The 19,787-nt window shown below is 37.5% G+C and overlaps 1 protein-coding gene across 1 annotated transcript in view; it reads left to right on the top strand.

Moving 5' to 3' along the window:
• The window catches only part of Gtf2b (general transcription factor IIB), a 37,560-nt gene that overhangs the window by 11,562 nt on the left and 6,211 nt on the right, over positions 1 to 19,787 (top strand). The window contains exon 3 of the mRNA XM_010636669.3: positions 19,305 to 19,438. Within this exon, the coding sequence (XP_010634971.1) occupies positions 19,305 to 19,438 (134 nt within the window). The remainder of the gene's footprint in view (positions 1 to 19,304; positions 19,439 to 19,787) is intronic.

Raw genomic sequence — 19,787 nt, 5'->3', positions numbered from 1 at the left:
AAGGACAGTATTTACAGCTAAAGCTAGTGGGTTAAATTTTAAGGTCTAAATTTAGAAAACATAATCCCATTAAATTTTGTTTCTATAATTGTACCAGTTGAGAAATTGATTCTTCTGTGATAACTAAAATATCACTGACAATTAAAACTAGGTAGTAGGCTACATGAGATTAAATGTGATTCGGTGTTTTGTAAGTGAAGGATCCATTCTATGACCAAACAAGGTTAGGTGGAGAAGTCTGTTAAAAAGGTTTTTTTTTTCTTCCCCACAGTAGTGGGGATTGAACCCAGGGCCTTGACACTGAGCTATATCCTCAGCCCTTTTTATGAGTTCTTTATTTTGAGACAATGTCTTGACCAATTGGCCAGGCTAGCCTCAACAGGATCCCCTGGCTCAGCCTCATGGAGAGTTGGGATAAGTATGAACCACCACTCCCAGCTACAAAACTGTTAGAATGAGGATATTGTCAAACATATTAAGTCGACAGTATATTAATGACACTCCCTTTGTCTGTATATACTTATGTATGTGTATGTATTATTGTCATAAATTCGTAATAAATTCAGATAGTATTCTGTATGTAATTGAATTTGCCTCATGTCACTGGTTCAAAGGTATATGCTTTTTGTTACTGACTCAATTCAGTAATTTACCTGTTCTGCTAAGGAGAAGGGAAAGAAGTCAAGTTAGGCAAATCTACAGCCCACTAAGTGTGTAACTGATCTTGGTGTACTTGATTTGATTGTTCTTGTCATAAAATTTTACGTTGTCTGAAAGTTTTTGGATTGTACAGTATTTATTGAAGGAGGCATTGTTTTTGTTTCTGGTATTGGGGATCAAGCTTGGGACCTTGCGCTTTCAAGGCAGGTGCAGCTCCACTGAGCTAAATCCCCAGCTTTGCCATTGTTATTAAGTAAGCATTTTTGAATACCCTTCAGTTAAATCACCAGGCAACTTCAGAAACTGAAACTCTCAGAATTGCTTTTGGATAACCCTGTACTTCATTAATTTGTGTGTGAAAATCAATACAGCTCATTGTCATCAAAACGCTTTGATGTCAGACTCCAGGCTAGATTCTGTGCAACTTTCATTTTCACAACCATATGTTTTCTGCTTTTCAACTGAGTTAGGAATAGGAACACCCACCAGCAGCCTTTTTAATGAAAATAATTCATAATATAAAATAATATTTACATGGACTGCCTTTTTTTTTCCGTTTTCTGATCTTGATAGCTTCCTGCCCCTCCTCCTCCCCCTACCTCTGCCTTAATGTTAGGGCCAGGGATTTAGCTCAGTGGTACTGCATCTTCCTTGCAAGCGCAAGGTCCTGAGTTCAATCCCTGGTACCCCCGCTTCCCCAAAAAGTTAATTTTTTGAGACAGGGTCTTGCTGAGTAGTCTAGGCTGGCCTCAGACTCATGGCAGTCTTCTAGTCTCAGCCTTCAGATTCTGGGATTGCAGGTGTGAGCCCTCACATCTAGTTTTTACTCAGGCTTGAAGCTCACCACCCAGTCTCAAAACTCAAGCCATGTGATTTTATTTTTCTTAAAGCAACATCGTACTTTGGGAACCAGTTTTTGTTTCAACATAGTTACCTAGCAAACCATTTAAAAACTTACAGACTTATTAAACCATTCTCTTTTTGCCTGTGTTTTTATTGCTCAGTTTTTTTGAAGCAAAACGTTTATTGGTACATTTTAGATATACATAATAATAACATTCATCATAGCAAATTTGTACCTGTACATGATATATCTTGCCTCTGATTCCCATTCCCCTCCCCTCTCCCTTTGATCCCTCTTCTCATTTACAAAGCTTTATTTCCATTTTTTCCTTTTGTTCTCTTTTCTTGTCCCTTCTTTCCTTTCCCTCTGACCCCTCCCTTGTGCCCCTTCTCATTTGAATGTTTCTTCCGTATATATTTATGTATATATTTATATTTCTTCCAATATAAATTATACATTTTGGTCCTTATTTCCATTTTTTATTTCTCACATCAGAGAAACAATACAGTATTTAAACATGTGTATTGATTTATCTCACTTACTTGTATGATGTCAAGGTGCATCCATTTAGCTAGAAATGTCTCAAGCTTGTCCTTTACGGAAGAGTAGTACTCCATTGAATAAAAAATCCTACATCTTCTTTCTCCATTCATCAGTTGATTGGCATTTGGGCTGTTTCCAAGATTTAGCTATTACAAACTGTGCTGCTATAACCATGGGGGTAAATATATTGCTGTGATAATGGTGCTTTTAATTCTTTTGGGACTATACTAAGAAGGGGAAGAGTTGGGTTGAATGGAACTTCTAGTTTTACTCTTTTTGAGGAATATCCACACTGATTTCCACAGTGGTTGCGCCAGTCTGCACTCCCACCTACAGTAGAGGATTCCTTTTTTCCCACAGCCCAGCCAGAATTTGTTATTGGTTGATTTCTTGATATTAGCCATTCTTTCTGGAGTGAGATAAAACCTTAGTGTTGTTTTAGTTTTCAGCTTTTGAATGACCCGTGATGTTAAGCAGTTTTTCATATATTTATTTGCTGTTTCTAATGTTTTTGTATTGGGTCTGATTTTTGGATTTGTGGGATCCAATGTTTTGTTTTGTTTTGTTTTTTTTTTGGTACCGGGCATTGAACTCAGGTCTTTGTGCTTGTGAGACAGGTGGCAGAACCACTGAGCTAAATCCCTGGCCCTGGGATCCGATTTTTTGAGTTCTGGATAGTAGTCCTTTGAAGAACAGCTGGCAAAATTTTTTTCCCACATTGGACTGTCTCTTCACTCCAGTAGTTTCTTTTGCTCTGCAAAAACTTTTAAATAAAATTATATTCCAGTTGTTGATTTTTTGTGATATTTCCTGTGCAATTAGAGTTTTGTTCATAAAGTCTTTGTTTACACCATTGTCTTTAAGAGATCAACTTATTTTGTCTTCCAACAGATTTAATGTTTCTGTTTTAATATTTAGATCGTTAATCCATTTCCATTTTAATTTAGTGCAAGGGGAAAGATGTTGGGTCTATGTCTGGGGATGTAGCTCAGCTATGCAACATCTGCCTGGCAAGAACAAGGACCTGAGTTCGATTCCCAGTACCAAAAAATAAATAAACAGTACGTCTGGTTTTAATCGTTGGCAAATGGAAACCCAGTTTTTCAGCACCATTTATTAAAGAGGCTTTCTTCCAGTGAAGGTGTTTGGCTCCTTTGTCAAAGATAAGGTGGCTGAGGATGTTTGGAGTTGTTTCTGCCTCTTCTAATCAGTTCCATTGATCCTTAGATGCATTTTTTTTTCCCCAGTACTATTCTGTTTTTATCACAGAAGCTTTGTATAATTTTAAGTCAGAAATTGTGATGCCCCCTGCCTTGCCTTTGTTGTCCAGAATTGCTTTCGCCATCTAGATTTCTTGTTCCAAATGAATTTTCAGATTGTTTTCTCTAATTCTGTGAGGTATGCTATTGGTATTTTGATTGAGATTGCGTTAAATCTGCATAACAATTTTGGAAGGATGGCTATTTTCACTATATTGGTTCTTCTGTTCAAGAACAGGGGACACCTTTCCATTTTCTGATATCCTCTTTGATCTTTTTTTTGGAGTACTGTAGTTAGTTTTCCAAGGTCTTTTACTTCCTTGGTTAGATTGATTCCTAGGTCTGTCTTTCTTTCTTTTTTTTCTTTTTGTTTGAATACTATTGTGAAAGGTGTTGCCTTTAGGTCTTCTCTAAATTTCTTGTAGAATTCAGCAGTGAATCCAACAGGGCCCCAGCTTTTCTTTGTTGGTAGGTTTTTAATTACATTTTCAATTTCACTGACCGATTTTGGTTTGTTTAGAGTTTCATATCTTCTTGATTCAGCTTTGGTAATTCATTTGTATCTAGGAATCTTTATTTCTTCTGTTTTTCCATCTTATTAGAATACAGATTCTTGAAGTAGGTATTGATGATCTTGATTTCTGCAGGATGTTGTGATTTCACCTTTTTCCTGATTGTATGGATTTGAGTCATTTCTTTTCTTTTTTTGATAAAGTTGGTTAGGGTTTATCAATTTTATTTAATCTTTCAAAGAACCAACTCTTCATTCTTTGTATTGTTTCCTTGGTCTCTATTGCATTAATTTCTGCTCTGATCTTTATAGTTTTCTCCCTTGTATGAGTTTTGGACTTGTCTTGCTCTTCTTTTTCTAGAACCTTAAGATTCAACATGAGGTTGTTTATTTGAGTTCGCTCTGTTTTTCTGAAATGGGAATTCACCACTATAAATTGCCCTCATAGGAATACTTTCATTGTGTCCCATAAGTTCCAGTATGTTGTATTGGAGTTATTATTTAATTATAGAAACTAATTTCTTAGTTACTTTCATCTATGACCCATTGGTTGTTCAGGAGGGTATTATTTAATTTCCATGTGTTTATGATGTTCTTGTGGTTTCTTCTGCCATTGATTTACAATTTTATTGCACTATACTCTGATACTGTGCATGGGATAATTTCAATTCCTTAAGCATGTATTATGAGCCGGTATGTGGTCTGTTTTGGAGAATATCCCATGTGCAGCTGAGAAGAATGTGTATTCTGATGTTGCAGGGTGGAATATTCTCTAGACATCTCCGAAGTCCATTTGTTCAAAAGTTTGGTTCAGTTCTGATATTTCTTGGTTGATTTTTTTTTTTTTTTTTTTTTTTTTTTTTTTTGTCTAGTTGATCGGTCTTTTTATGACAGTAGAGTATTTAGGTGCACCATTGCAATTGTATTAGTGCTTATTTGATTTTTATATGCATTGATGTTTGTTTTTTATATTTGAATGTGCTGGTGTTTTGTGTATGTATATTTGTTAATTGTTATCTCTTTCTCTTCAATTGTCCCCATTACAAGGATGTAGTGACATTCTTTGTCTCTCTTAATCGTTCTTGGCTTGAAATGCATTTTGTCTGCAAATAGAATAGCCACCCCTGTTTTTTTCTGGGTTCTTGTCACATGGAATATTGTTTTCCATTCTTTCACTTTTGTGTAGGAATTTGTCTTTGAATTAAATATGTTTCTTTTTTGCAGCACATCATTGGATCTTGCTTTTTCATCCATTGTGTCAGTCTCTTTCTTTGGTGAATTGAGATTATTTACATTAATAGATATAACTGATTTGTATTGACTTATCCTTGTCACGTTATTTTCTTTTTGTTGATTCCCTTTTTTTCTTCCTCTGTTTAATTGTTTGGGTTTGCTGGTGGATTCATTCTATTGGGGTTCATAGAATTATAGTCCTTATTATCTCTTAGAAGGTCCTTCAGAACATTTTGGAGGGCTGGTTTAGTGGTCATGAATTTCTTCACATGTTCTTTTTTATAGAAGTTCTTATTCTCCATCAATTTTGAAAAATAGTTTTGTGGGGTACAGCAGTCTGCGTTGGAGGTTTTAGGACTTGAAATACTTCATTCTAAGCTTTTTCCTTGACTTTAGGGCTTGTGATGAAAAGTGTTCTGAGATTCTGATGGGCTTTCCTTTATAGATGATTTGTTTCTTTCCTCTAACAGCATTTAATAGTCTGTTCTTTGTTGAATTTCTTGAATCTTTACTGTTATATACTATCAAAGTATATACATACAAAGTATATACATCAAGTATTTTTTTTTTTTAATCATAGCTAATTGGAGTTTTACATGGCTTACTTACCTGTATGTCAGGTTTCTGCCATTTCTTCTTCTTCTTCTTTTTTTTTTTTGCTACCAGGGATCAAACTCGGGACTTTGTGCTTGCAAGGCAGACAGCAGAACCATTGAACTAAATCCCCGGCCCTGTGCCATTACTTTTGTGAAGGTTTTTTTATGTCATTTATATTATCCCTTGCTTTTACATTGACACTCATCAATCTTATGCTATTGTTCTTTGCATCATCTAGCTGTTAGGTTGATTTTTCTTGGTTTCTTGTTGTTTTTAAGAAATCTTTCTTTCTTTTTTTTTTTTTTGTACCAGGGATCGAACTCGGGTCCTTGCGCTTGTAAGGCAGGTGGTGGAATCGCTGAGCTAAATCCCCGGCCCAAGAAATCTTTCTTTTCATGCTCACTAACCAGAATCCTGTCTTCTATATCTGATATTCTGTCCTCTCATTGGCTCATTCTGCTGCTTGTAATTCCAGTGGAATTTTCAGTTTCCTGGCTATTTGAATCTGTTTCCTGAATTCTATTTCCTATGTTGGGTGTTCATGGTTTCCATCATTTTCTCAAGCTTCCCTCTCCCTTCTCCCCTCTCCCCTCTCCATCTGCTGGAGTCACTAACCATGTCTTTCATTATGGTCACCATTTCTATAGTTATGTGGGAAACTGATTTGATTTTTTTTTTCTAGAGACTCATTCATCTGCCTTTTTACTTCTACAGTGACCACTTCAGAGAGTCTGAGTGGGTGGGTTTTGAAATGTTCCACCTTATTGCCCCCTGGTTTTGCCTTTGGTTAGCTGGAAGTTTGAGGTTGCATCTTGCTTTAAATGTCTTTGTTATTTTCTTTTTCTTTTTACTTTAATTCCTGAGTTGATGCTTGCAAATTGCATATGGCAAGTATTTATTGCTAGTATTGAGAACCCTTAGTAATGACTACTCAAAGATATCTTCTACGTGTAGCTGGCTTTTGAGTTTTGAGTCTGTTTCAAGATCCTGCTTCTTCAATTTATTGGGAATGAGAAGTTGCCACCCATTTGGCCTAGTCTCTGTTTTTTTGGCACTGGCCTATTGTATTGTTTATGACTGTTAGTCTTAGTCTTGGAATATCAGGAAGAACTGTTTAGAATAATTATGATACATTGGCTAAAGTTATGCCATCAGCACTAACAGCGGCATCCAACACAAACTAGAAAATGACAGACTGTTAACTATTAATTTACCACTTTTAACCATATGACTAGATTTGTGGTTATATAACAAAATCTAAAACCAGAAAACTGTGTACAATAAATATGCCCTTGATAATGGTGCCTATACCTTTAGAGGAAAAGATTTAAGAGTTTAGGGGGAAAAAATTGAGAAATAGTAGAAGAGGAAGAGTGCAAAAGTAAGGCTGGAGGACAGTGGAAGATTATGTAAGCTTTAGGAAATTGATGAAGATAGGAGGTAAGAGAAGGAATAAATAAAGAACAAAACAGCAACAACAGTAAAACTAGAAATGATGTTCATACTTTCATAAAAATGAGAACAAATAGGGCCAGGGATTTAGCTTAGTGGTGCTGCCACCTGCCTTGCAAGTGTGAGGTCCTGAGTTCGATCCCAGCACCCTGTCCCCCAAACCCACACAAAAGAAAAAAAAATGTCTACTTCAAGGTTTTTCTCTGCTTTCACTGGTAGACAAATTGGGCACATGGAGTCCAGATCTGTGTTGATTAATCCCAACAGTCAGCCTTAGATTTACAGTGGTGTAGTGGATTTACAGCAAGCTCATACCTTTAGTTCTGAAGGTCAGTGATGGCTGTGAGGCTGGAACCTGATTTGTTCAGCCTGTAATATTCTGTGTGCCACCTTCTGGCTTGAACTTGGTTCCTTGACCTCTTGCCGACTTGAACTTGGAGTGAGCCCTCTGCTCTGAGTTGTGAGCTCAGTTGGCCCCTCTTCAGGATGGTGACTGGCCAGTCTCCCTCTCCTGGGTACATTTGAATCCAAATAACTCACCAGCTTCTGCAGTCTGCTTTGTCCACTGCTCCATTCCACTGATGCAACTCTTCATGGAGGCCTCTAGGGTTGCCAGTAGTCACTGTGTGTCTGTGGGTTTAAGCCAGCCTTCCCATGCAGTGTCAGTACTCAAGGAAAAAGTGCCACTTGCCACATCCTTCTTTGACGTCTCCTTACTCTTCCTGTAGGCCTCAGTTCTCGCTTCAGATCCTTCCTGGGTTCCCTCCTTCAGTGTGTCTTCCTCACATTGCTGTTTTCCAACATCTGGACACCAGACCTCAGAGAGGCTGTTTCTCTGCTATTCACCCCCTGCCATCTCCAGACCACAGATCTTGATCAGGTTGTCATAACCAACTTGTGAGGTCTTGAGCATATCTTTGCACGTGTTGATGTCCTTGTCTGTGTCACAGGTATTAGCAGTTCTACATCTCACATGAGGACCCTGAAGTTCAGAGAGGAGAAAGGCCTTTCTCAGGGCTGCAGAACCAGGAAAGGACTGAACTTCTTTCCAAACACGTCTTTCTGATACCAGACCTTTCTGTTTGTTTGTTTGTTTTTGAGACAGGGTTTCATTATGCAGTTTCAGTTCAGGCTAACCTTGAACTCTGTGTAGCTCAGCTGGCATTGAATTCCCTATTGCTCAGTAATTTGGGAAGGACTCATTTGGGCAGTTGGCATGGCCTGCATCTAAAGGATCCATTACTATAGTACCGTGATATGGAGAGGCCAGTGAAGTAGGTGGTAAAGATAAGAGTTTTTTCAGATCAGAGTACACTGTCAAGGAGGCAGAAGTTAGTTTCCTAGAAGGCTGCAGGCTGTCAGGGTGAGAGATTGGGTTCTTTGTAGGGTTTGAGGGTGTGGGAAAGGGTGTAGGCAGCAAAGCTAGATCTCGTGAATGCTTTTTCTGGGCCTCCTGGTTCCTGCTGCTGTTTCAGGAATACCTGCATTGTTAAAAAAAAAAAATTGTATGTTAAAGTTGCAAAAGGCAAATTTGTAATCCCAGTACTCTGACCTGTATACCAAGACCTTGTTTCAGAGAAAACAAAATTTTAAAAGTTGCGAATTGACAAGACCGCAGAAGCCCCTATTAGTTTTAAGTAAGAGTATCTGTATATGTTAATTTTTTTTAAGAAAAGATGGGTCAGGGCTCACTGGGAGCAGTGAATGAGTCTTCCATCAGTGGTTTGTTTTTATCGCATGTACTTCTGGACAATGTTGCTGGGTTATACACACTGAGAAGGACATTTTTCTCTTCTATTTCTTGTACTTCTGTGCTCCTTGGTCTCCACACGAGTCTGTCACCTTCCAGGGTTCCCTGTCATCTCAGAGCAGTCATATGTCATGGTTGATTTCCAAGAGAAATATCTGACGTGTTTTGAGAGAGCTTAAACTGGAACAGTGTCACTTTTGTATTCAGCTGGTCAGTGCAGTCATAGGACCTACCTAGATTGAAGGGGTTGGAGAAATAAGCTACACCTCCATATGTGAGGGACATGTCATGTTGCAGAATGTGTGAATGAGAGATTTGCAGCTATCTTTAGAAAATAGTTTGCCCCACATTTACTGCTGCTTGTTAGTTGATGTTGCCCCCGGTATTCAGACAGCTGTGCAATATTTGATTTCTCCTGTGACTTGTTCCCAATTTTTTGTAGCTTTTAAAATGCTACCTTAATAATGATTCAACATGTAGTTGTTACTTAATTGACTTTCCTCTTCTGTTAGAACCAAAAGATTTTTATTTTAAACACAGTGTTATGATTTAGCTTTTTTTGTTGTTTTTTTTTGGGGGGGCAAGATCCCACTATATAGTTCAGGTAGTCTTAAAACACCTTCTTAATGAGACCGTAATTTCATGTGTCTCTGTGCTGCATGACTCTGACTTAAATTTAATTAGTAAAAAGACTTATAAAAATAATTAGATCATTTATACCACCAGTGGTACAAGCTACCCAATCTGACAGTCATACAGCGATTGATCCTCCTGCCTCAGCCTCCTGAGTGCTGGGATAGGTGTGTGTCACTGTGCCCAGCAGCAGGATCTGGTTCACTTTTCCTTTGATCTTTATGGTGCATACTGGTGGTGACTTTAAACAGGGTCAGTTTTTAAAGAAAGCTTTATAGCTGGGGATTTAGCTCAGTGGTTCGGTGGTCTCCCTTGCAAGCGCAAGGACACGAGTTTAATCCCCGGTACCCCCCCCCCCAATGAAGAAAGCTTTATTATTCCCACCACAAAATCACTGATTCTAATAGCACTGTTCTCTGTGGGGTTTTTCATCAGTGTGATTGTGTCATTTTAAATTTGGACAGTAGGTGGCAGCATAATCATATTTAGCTTATAAATTTGATCGTGCTCATTGCTTAAACATTAATTTATAATCAACAGTGTTAGCTGAGTAAGCTCCTGTAGTAGCTGTTGAAATATGAAATTGTGGTTGGGGGTGCTGTCAGTGGTAGTGTGTGTGAGGTTGTCTGTTTGATTCTGAGTACTGCCAGGAAAAAAAAATTGGTTGTCATGAATTTTATTCATTAGGATTTCACAGTGAATAGTTGCTTAAAACCAGTAGTATCATTCTAGTGAGTGCTATTCTTTTGCGTACCATTTAAATTTAAGTTCTTTCATTGTTCTTAAAAGCAATGTAAAGAAAATACAGGAAAATGGGTTGGTTTGAAAAAAAAAAGAAACATGCCAATTTGACCTCTCCTTTTTAAATTCATTCTTAGTACTGTTTATTCACAGTGTTGTTGAAACATGAATTCATGAATGTACATTAAGAATTAGCTGGGAGGGCCAGGAATTTAGCTCTGTGGTGCCCCCGCCTGCCTTGCAATTAATTGCGAGGTCCTGAGTTCGATCCCCACTATCCCCCGCCAAAAGCGTTAGCTCGGAATGTGTTTAAAAAGAACTCTAGAGTTGTAATGTAGGTCATACACTGGTAACATAAAAAGAACACAGATCTCTATTAACTGTATAAATTACCACATTCTTTGAGATCATCTGTGTGTCTCTAGGTTTAGCTCAGTCTCTAGCCCGAGACTGCTAGCTTTTCTACATCTTCTGTCTACTTCCTCCTGCTATAGCCAGGAGACAGACTCTAGCCAGCAATGGGTGAGCCTTTTAGCACTTTCAGTGGTAATAAACGGCCTGTGTGGCACATATACCAAATGTTTGCCACCACAGCTCTAGACTTTACAAGTTAATGTAACTATAGTCAAGTAATGCAGTCTGTAAAAAAAAAAAAATTCTCCCTTTCTTCCCCCCAAAACTCAGAATTGTTAAGATTCAAATGAAATAATATGTAAGATGTGTAATTTTAGCATGATATTCCATAGATACCACATTTTCAGGACACCAGTGTTCCTGGTTTCTTAAACTTGCTTCTTTTTAGAAAGGTAAAGGCTGCATATGGTGGCACACACCTATAATCTCAGCACTTTGGCAGACTAAGACAAGAGGATCGTAAGTCCAAGCCAAGAACTTGTCTCAAAATAAAAATAAATTTATGTAGCTCAGTGCAGAAACCCTGGGTTCACACCCCCACCCCCCGACAAAAGTTTATTCTGAGTCTGAGGTGCCATTCCTGTTTCAGCATGTATTTGAGTGATTGTTCTGGTCTAGAATATTTAATGTTCTGACTGTATTTTGAAGGTTCCTGGATTACCATCTGTAAGTTAGCATTAATACTGTTTCCTAAAGGGAAAATCCTGGGTTTAATGTACTGTGGCTGAGTTACTTTTCAAAGGAAGGCCTATTTGTATTCTCAGATTCTTAATTTGGCATCCATTATAGTTTTTCAGATACAGTCTTATGTAATTTAGAATTTTTAAGTTGGTTGAAATTGTTTCTTATGCAATAAGAAAATGCTAGTTTAAAATTCAAAAAAAAGAAAATGCTGGTTTTACTAGAGTTTTTTCTGTTTGTTTGCTTGCTTGTTTTTTTGTTTGTTTTGTTTTTTGTATTGGGGACCAAACTCAGGCCCTTGTGCTTTCAAGGTAGGTGGCGGAACCACTGAGCTAAATCTCTGGCCTTGGTTTTGGATTTTTAGACAGGATATTGCTGGGTAGTTCAGACTGGACTTGAACTCATTGCGTAGCTCAGGTGGCCTCAAATTTGCAGCAGTCCTCCTGCCTCAGACTTCAGAGTACTGGGATTAGAGGCATGTGCCACCATGCCCTGTTCTATTTATGTACTGCTCTTTTAGATAATTTCCACTTTACAGAAGGAGAAACTGAGGTGCACAGTACTTACATAATTAGCTCAAGATTTCAAATATGGTGGTGCTTGGGTAGGGGGAGATTTCTCATCTACTAAATGACAGCCATATATATCTAGGTCTGTAGGACTTAAGCATTTTGGTCTTTCTACTTCATGTCTGTGGTGATCACTATGCTGGTCACTGAGAGGGAAGCCGGCCTTAGTGGTAACAGGTTTATTACAGGTCTTGTGTGGATGCTGAAAACAAAAGGAAGTGACGACTTTCTGGGGAAATCACTCTTGTATTTTCAGTGAAGCATGATCTTTAAGAATTCCCAGAGGGAAAGTCATCTCAAGTAGAGAGAAAAAGAAACCTGTGACACAGGCTAGAGGCCTGAAAAGTATGTATATCAAAGACTGTGTGTTGTGGCAGAGGTCAGGTGATGAAGCTAGAGCTTCCACTGTTCAGCTCACTGCCATGCAGACCTGCCTGCATCTGAGAAAGTGAGATGTCCTCGGACACACGAATGAAACTCCTCATAAAGTGTTTCCCCCTAGAAAGTGCTTTCCAAATGATTGCACCGATAACTTGTGCAGTTTTCTGTTTGTTCTTTTGAAGGCTCTAAACATTAAGTATCTACTAATCAAAGTTCTATTCAAATTGTCTTTAATGCAGTTTCTGATAAGAACATACTTGTTTGTTTCTGATATCAGGGATCAACTCAGGAACTTGTGCTTGCCAGGCAAGCAGAGCACCACTGAGCTAAATAAATCCCCAGCCCAAGAACATATATTGACCCAGAACTGAAAATCAGGATTGTTTGGAATTTAATGAGAAGGAGTGGTTGAAAGATTGGTTGACAGTGGAAACCAGAGATGCATTTCATTTTCAGCATTAGACTTACTAGTACATGATGTTACCTTAAACATGTTGCCAAAGCTTTTTTTTTAACTGTTAACTAAAAATTATGATTCTTGGACTTTTTTTTTTTTTAATACTGCTATCGAACTCAGGACCTTGTGTTAAGCACCACTGAGCTAAATCCCCAGCCCAATTCTTAGGCTTTTAAACAACACATTTTGAAAAAAAATGTATTTTTAAACTAAATGGGTTTTCGATAAATCTAGCCTGTGAAAACAGATAATTTGAGGACATTGTTGTAAAACTTCTTAAGAGTTCTCTATACGAGGGTGTACTAAAGTATTTCAGATCAGTTTCCAGTAAGGTGGCAGAAAAAATTGAAATTCTGGGCAGTTCCTTTACAAGTTAAAATAAGAATAGAGAACAAAAATATTGAGTCTAGGTCAAGCTAGAAAATCACACCACAAATTTGTTTTTTGACTGTGTTGTGTTGTTTTCCCTTGTATTAGTAAGATTGCTAGTTTAAACCATTCTGGATTAAAATATTGTCCTGCGAAATACTTTTGACTGAATTTGCAGTTTTGTAGCTGGTAAGGAGATTAAAGGTTAGCTTTTCTTTGCATTCTGTTTCCGGTATTAAGACAGAAGACTTGTTTTTATTAGTTTTACACACACACACACACACACACACACACACGTTGTTCAATGTAGAAGAGACTGTTTCCGGTATTAAGACAGAAGACTTGTTTTTATTAGTTTTCTACACACACACACACACACACACACACACACATGTTCATTGTAGAAGAGACTGCTTCCCCCCCCACCCTCCCAGTACTGGGGGTAAAACTCAGGCCCCTGTGTTTGTGAGGCAGGTGGCAAAACCACTGAGCTAAATTCCTGGCCCTTGCTCATTGCTTCTTAATATGCATTCTCCCCTTATTCCTTTAGTGGTAGAGTCCCTGAGATTTAACAGAGCTTGCGGCTGCCCAGGATTTCCTAGCTTTCCTTATAAGTTAAGTATTCTTTCTTTGTAGGTAGGTATAGCCATATGACTAAATTCTAATCGGTGGGTTGTAAGTAGAAATGTAGAGTAGGTTTGCACCTATAATCTAAGTTCTCTGAGAGGCAGAGGCAGGAGGAGCACAGCCATGACAAGTTAGTGATGTAGTGAGATATTGCCTCAAAATAAAAGATTACAGAAGGGCTGGGGATGTAACTTAGTGCCAAGACAGGGTGTGGGTGTGGGTGTGGGTGTGTGGCAGGGGCAGGGTCCTGCCCTTAGAGCAAATGTACCCTCCTTTTTTCTCCTTTCTAGTTACTAAGAGGTAGCTGTGATACAGGGAACTATCAGTGATTGTCTGTGCTACAAAATGCAAGCCATAATGAAGATGCTACATCAGAAAGAACATGGGTTACACTGGTTTAGAACTATTATGTGTGGGCTGTTAACACTAGAATATTCTTAGATTACCATTATTTTCCTTTGATTACAGCAACCATACCTATAGCATTTCTAAGAAACTTCTGAAATTGTATTGGAATTTATACTGTTTGGCTCTCTGTTACCTGCCAGGTAGGATACTAGTACCCGGAGAGATTGCAGGTACAGGTGAATGACAGTGGATGGGAAGATTTTCAGACATTGCTACTACTACTGGCTTCTGAATACAAACTGCAGTGATCCTGTGGACTTTGTGAGAAATTCCACACCTGGCATAGTTTAATTACTAAGAAAGAGTTTTAGAAATTTATTTATTTTTTGTGGTACTAGAATTGAACCCAGAGTATGTCCCTGGCCCTTTTCATTATTTTTTAGACCGGATCTCACTGAATTGCCAAGGCTTGGCTCAAACCTTTGATAATCCTACTTCATCCTCCCAGAGTGCTGGGATCACAGGTTGTGCACAGCTATGCCTGGCTGAACTTTTTTTTTTTTGAGACAAGGTCTCTGTTGCCAAGGCTGGCCTCAAACTCATAATCCTTCTACTTCAGCCGCCTGAGTAGCTGGGATTACAGGTGTGCGCCACCACCCCTAACTTTTATCATATTTGTTAAATGTGATTAAAAAAAAGATAGCACAAGGAGACCCAGTACAATAAAACTATTTTAGATACCAATTAGATTTATTCTATAAGACAAAAAAAAACTAGACACATTCACATCATATAGAAAGCATGATCCCTTATCTGAGTGGTTGGAACCACATGTTCTGGTTTGGGAATTTTTCAGACTTTGGAATATTTGGTAATTACTGAAAACCTTAGATTTTGGAGCATTTTGGATTTTTCAGTAAGAAATACTCAACTTGTTCTTGGAGATCCAGGTGACTAAGGTTATGTTAAAGGTACAATAGATGAGAATTTTATCCCTGCCCAGAGATACCAAGATTACAAAATAGGAATCCTACAGCATTGGAGAATGTATCCTTTCAGCATTTTACAATTTTTATTAAGCCAGGCATGGTGGTGCACGCCTGTAATCTCAGCACTCGGGAGGCTGAGGAGAAGGATTATGAGTTTGAGGCCAGCCTTGGCAACACAGAGATTGCTGTGAGTTCGAGACTAACCTGGGCTACATAGTGAATTCTGGGCAGTCTGAACTACATTGTGAGACCCTGTCTCGAAAAAATATTTTTATTAAAATTCATTTATTAATGAAAATACTTACAATCAACCACTAGAGAGGTTGCTTTCAGAACCTAAAGTCATATTGGCAGATTTCTTTGTATGAAAAGGATATCATAAAATATTCTTTTTTATGAGTTTATATATTAATTCCCCAAAATACATTGTGAATTCTGCCTTCTCATTGTCACATGGAACTACACTAATGACTCTCACTGGTAGTTTTAGTTCTATTCCTGTGGTGTACATGGTACTTTTGTGTGTCTCTGCCCCCTTTAAGCATGAGCCCTTGAGTAGCTCTGGTCAGTGGCATGTGGTGGAAATGTGAATATCACTCTTGTTCAGAAACCAGAATTGGTGCATGATTTATCACACCCTCCCCCATACTGTGGGAATTGGTGATATCTCAGGCAGTAGAAATTCCACCACCTAGAGTAAAGTGGCACAGATAGTCTTCTCTGTGCCCCTCTGTAAATGTGCAGTATGAACGAGAAATAGAATTTTAAGTAATGTTGGTACTGGGGATCGAACTTGGGACCTTGTGCTTACAAGGCTGGTGGTGGAAGCATTGAGCTAAAACCCTGGCTCCCATAATGATGCTTTTGATACTGTTTTTCTACCATAATTTGTCCTAATACAGAAATATTAGAAGAATAATTACCTACAAATAACTGTGGTTACTGAGAGATGTTTCTTTAGTTCATTTTCCTGTTGATGAACCTTGAGGTTAACTGATTTTAAGCTAATGTGAATATTACAGCTCCAAACATTCTTGCATTAGCTTCTCATAGATAGATACTTAAAGAAGGGAATTGCCAGTCCTGGGATAGGTACGAAAGTGATTGAACTACTTTAAACTGTTATGGGTGATTTTGTCAGTTATTCTCTGAATATTTAGGTAAAATGTCAGATAATACTCTATGGATTGAGAGTTAAACATGTGTGTATTACCTAAATATAAATATTGTACATGATTACTCTTCTGGATGGAAACCTGATTAAAAATGTTAGAGACCATATCTGTAGATGGAGGGAATAATGATATTTATGGTGCTATTATTTGAACTACCATAAATTCTATTACATAGATTTTGTAGCTCATGTTAATTATATAAAACTCAGCATCTAGTATAGAAGGGAACCAGTAAAAGTTGGCATGTTTCTGTTTCTAGAATATTTTAGGACATGTGTGGTTTTGTGTATATGTGTTTGCTTAATTGGCAGGATTTTTCCTATCAAAGGTTGATTATAAACAGGCCTCTTCCTTGTCAAAGGTTGACTATATCCAAATGTGTTGGCTGTTTTGTATCATTTATCCCTTGAAAAGATTCTGTTTTGCAGTTTTCTTCACAGCAGATTTTAAAAATACCTCATTTAGATTTCTCTAAATGAAAATCATTTACGTATTCAAAAATTTTTTTTATGAATAGTCCTCTTATTTCTCATTACTCATGCACATAATCTGCTGGACTAGTTGTAGTTTCATGGTGTACTATCTGAGTTATTTTGGAAATTTTATTCCTTATAAATGCTGTTTTGAGCAGTTACGTATAAAAGTGGGGATAGTTCTTAGCATAAACCACAGATTCTTGAATGAGTCATTTAGATCATTCCCATCTATGTGGAAAAATTACATCACTACCCAGCGCTGGGCTTTCTATTTATATTATACTAAGCTAGTTTATTATTTTTAAATCCATTTGGTCTTTTTTAAAGGTAGTATAAAGCAAGCTGTATAAGAAACTCATGGTAAGGTACTTTGAGGCCAAAAGAAAAAAATGCTATGAAATGACACATCTTTGCTCACTAATGCTTTATCTTTAAACTTCTAGAAAGACTTAAAAGATGTGTATATATTTACCTATCTTTTAATTTATTTTCTTAATACCTTCATTTATGTTACTTGAAAATACAGTAGATGGATGACATTTGGGTATTTTAAAATATTCTGAAATTAGTAACTCTAGGTTTGAAGGGCACAGTAATTTTGTCTGGTATATGTTTGTGTTTTTGTTTTTCTAAATAGGAAAAATTTGCCTCTTTCCCTGTGAAAACATAAATATATAGGGACACCACAGTATCATTTTAATTAGTGCATGCCTCTTTGTGTGACTTCTCTGAGACATGGGCTTGTTGATGATTATTGTAGTAAGGCTTCAGTATACACCAATAGACTTTATGATGCATTTAGGTAAGTTTTTAAAATCTAATTTATATAATTAGAATTGCTTCTCATGTTTGTTATTTATGACAAAAGAAAAACAAATCTGTGACACTCGCACCTACTTAACCATTTTGTCCTGACTTTGAGCCACCTGCCTGGTCTGATGTGCCAAGCCTGCCCTGTGACTGCTCTCCCTTCTTCCATTTTCCCTGGCTGTTGTCACTGCATACAGGACACCAGATGAGCACACTTCTCAGTCTCGGCCCATTGTCATGTGGACAGTGATGGTCCAGGTGATCATCTGGTTATTTCCGGGTGATTTCGCAGTTCAAAGAAAATGAGATTTTTTTCAAAAGCTTCAGGAATGAATCATTCTGTTATACATTTATTTGCTTTAAACCTGTCACTCAGATTAGATTATGATCACTGTATTGTTTATGAGAATTTTAATTAATGTGCCATTTAAAGTAATTTAAAAGATTTAGCATGATCTTCATGAGATCCTCCCATTCCTTCTGTTCTCCTCTACTGTCCTACTCATAAATATCTACAGCAGAGCACTTGGATACTTTTAAAACCTAATATGCTGATTAAAATTTTATGCCTCTTTTTATCTCCTCCAAGAAGAAGAAATTCAAAATACCTGCCAATTTTATTTTCAAACCAGAAAATAGCGAACATTGAGCACTTACTGAGAACTGCTCCTTTTTTCATGCACTGTACATGTGTCTTAGTTTATTTAATCTTAACAGTCTTTGAACTATGAAGTTATTGGAGAGGAAATTTGGAAAGCTGAGGAAGTAAAGGTATAGAAATGAAATAATTTGTCCAAGACTAAGCAGCATATGACAAATCACACTCATAATCATTATATTAACAGACTGTAAGCTTCCTAACTTCTTTTAATTGCTTCAGTAAATGATTTCTACCGTTCCTGTCTCTTGTGTGCTTGTTATATATATACAAAGATGAAAATGGTATGGTTTGTGCTTTTTACGATTCTTATAAGTCAGTGAAAGAGCCAAGGTTTTACAAATGCAGTGTAGAACAGACTGTGGAATCAGATGTGCATTGCAGGTCAAGTTGTATTATCTTAGACCAGTAAGTCTCTTTTATAATCTCACCATGAAAGTGGTCCTTGCTTTATAAGGCTGTGAGGGTTAATGAGAACAAAAACAAAGGGCACAGTGACTAGCATGCCATTAGTGTTCAGTGTTATCTCTTGTCTACTTGAAGGTATTACCAGACATTCAGCTGTTTCCCCAAGTAGTAATCAGATTTAGCTATGTCTGGTGTTTTAACATGACACGAAGCTGCTGCTATCTGGCATCTTACTAATTGTAGATGTAATGTTTTTCTGTATCTGTTATGTAGCTAAAAATACTTTCCATCAGATAGTTACTTTGAAACATAAGCCTAGGCATATTTTATGCAAGTATTCCCCATGAAAACATGGTCATATCGATACCATTCTGACCAGTTTTTTTGTGTTTTCCCTCAGTGTCACAAGTTTTATACAAAATGTGGTTCTGAATCACTATGGTATTGTTTTATTTTTGAATCACACATGAATAGCTTTGTTCTGCTGTTTTTAACAAATTCATTTTCGTCTTAAGAATTAGAATATAAAGAATTATGTTTAAAGAGTGTTAAATGGGCACAGAAATGCTTCAGGACAATGCCTGACACGTAGGATTTAACCAGGTGCCTGGGTGTCCCTATTTAGGTTCCTAAATTAAAGGGGCTGATTTGGGTGTTAGATAGTGTTAAGTAAATCCCATCATAACTAGGTGATTTAGGTGTGTGCTTATATTTCTTAGGTGACCGAGTTATTGATGTGGGATCTGAATGGAGAACTTTCAGCAATGACAAAGCAACAAAAGATCCATCTCGAGTTGGAGATGCTCAGAATCCTCTTCTGAGTAATGGAGATTTGTCTACTATGATTGGCAAGGTAATGTGTTCACTCAGCAGATAGTGCAGAGTGCAGAGTGATCAGAGACCTAGGAGTTTGAGATCTTTGTGAAAGTCCCAGTCACTACCCTAGTTGGAAGTCTCGATCTGGGATAAGACTGGTCAGTAATGTCATGGTCGGTGATGGCTGCCTCCTGTATTTCCTCCGTCTTGGAGGAGTGAACATCAAAGCATAGTCTTTGTATCTCTTGTCTTTTTTTTTTTCCCCATAAAGTAAAAAATTGAGTTTAGGGGCTGGGGATTTAGCTTAGTGGTGCCGCTGCCTGCCTCACAAGACTGGAGTTTGATCCCTAGTACAAAAAAAAAAAAAAAAAAAAAAAAAAAAAAAT

This window comes from Fukomys damarensis, unplaced genomic scaffold, assembly GCF_012274545.1.
Source record: "Fukomys damarensis isolate Sample0158 unplaced genomic scaffold, DMR_v1.0_HiC HiC_scaffold_33, whole genome shotgun sequence".
In the NCBI taxonomy this organism is placed as follows: domain Eukaryota; kingdom Metazoa; phylum Chordata; class Mammalia; order Rodentia; family Bathyergidae; genus Fukomys; species Fukomys damarensis.
The sequence above is the reverse complement of the archived record's forward strand: the minus strand, read 5'-3'. Positions and strand labels throughout refer to the sequence as shown.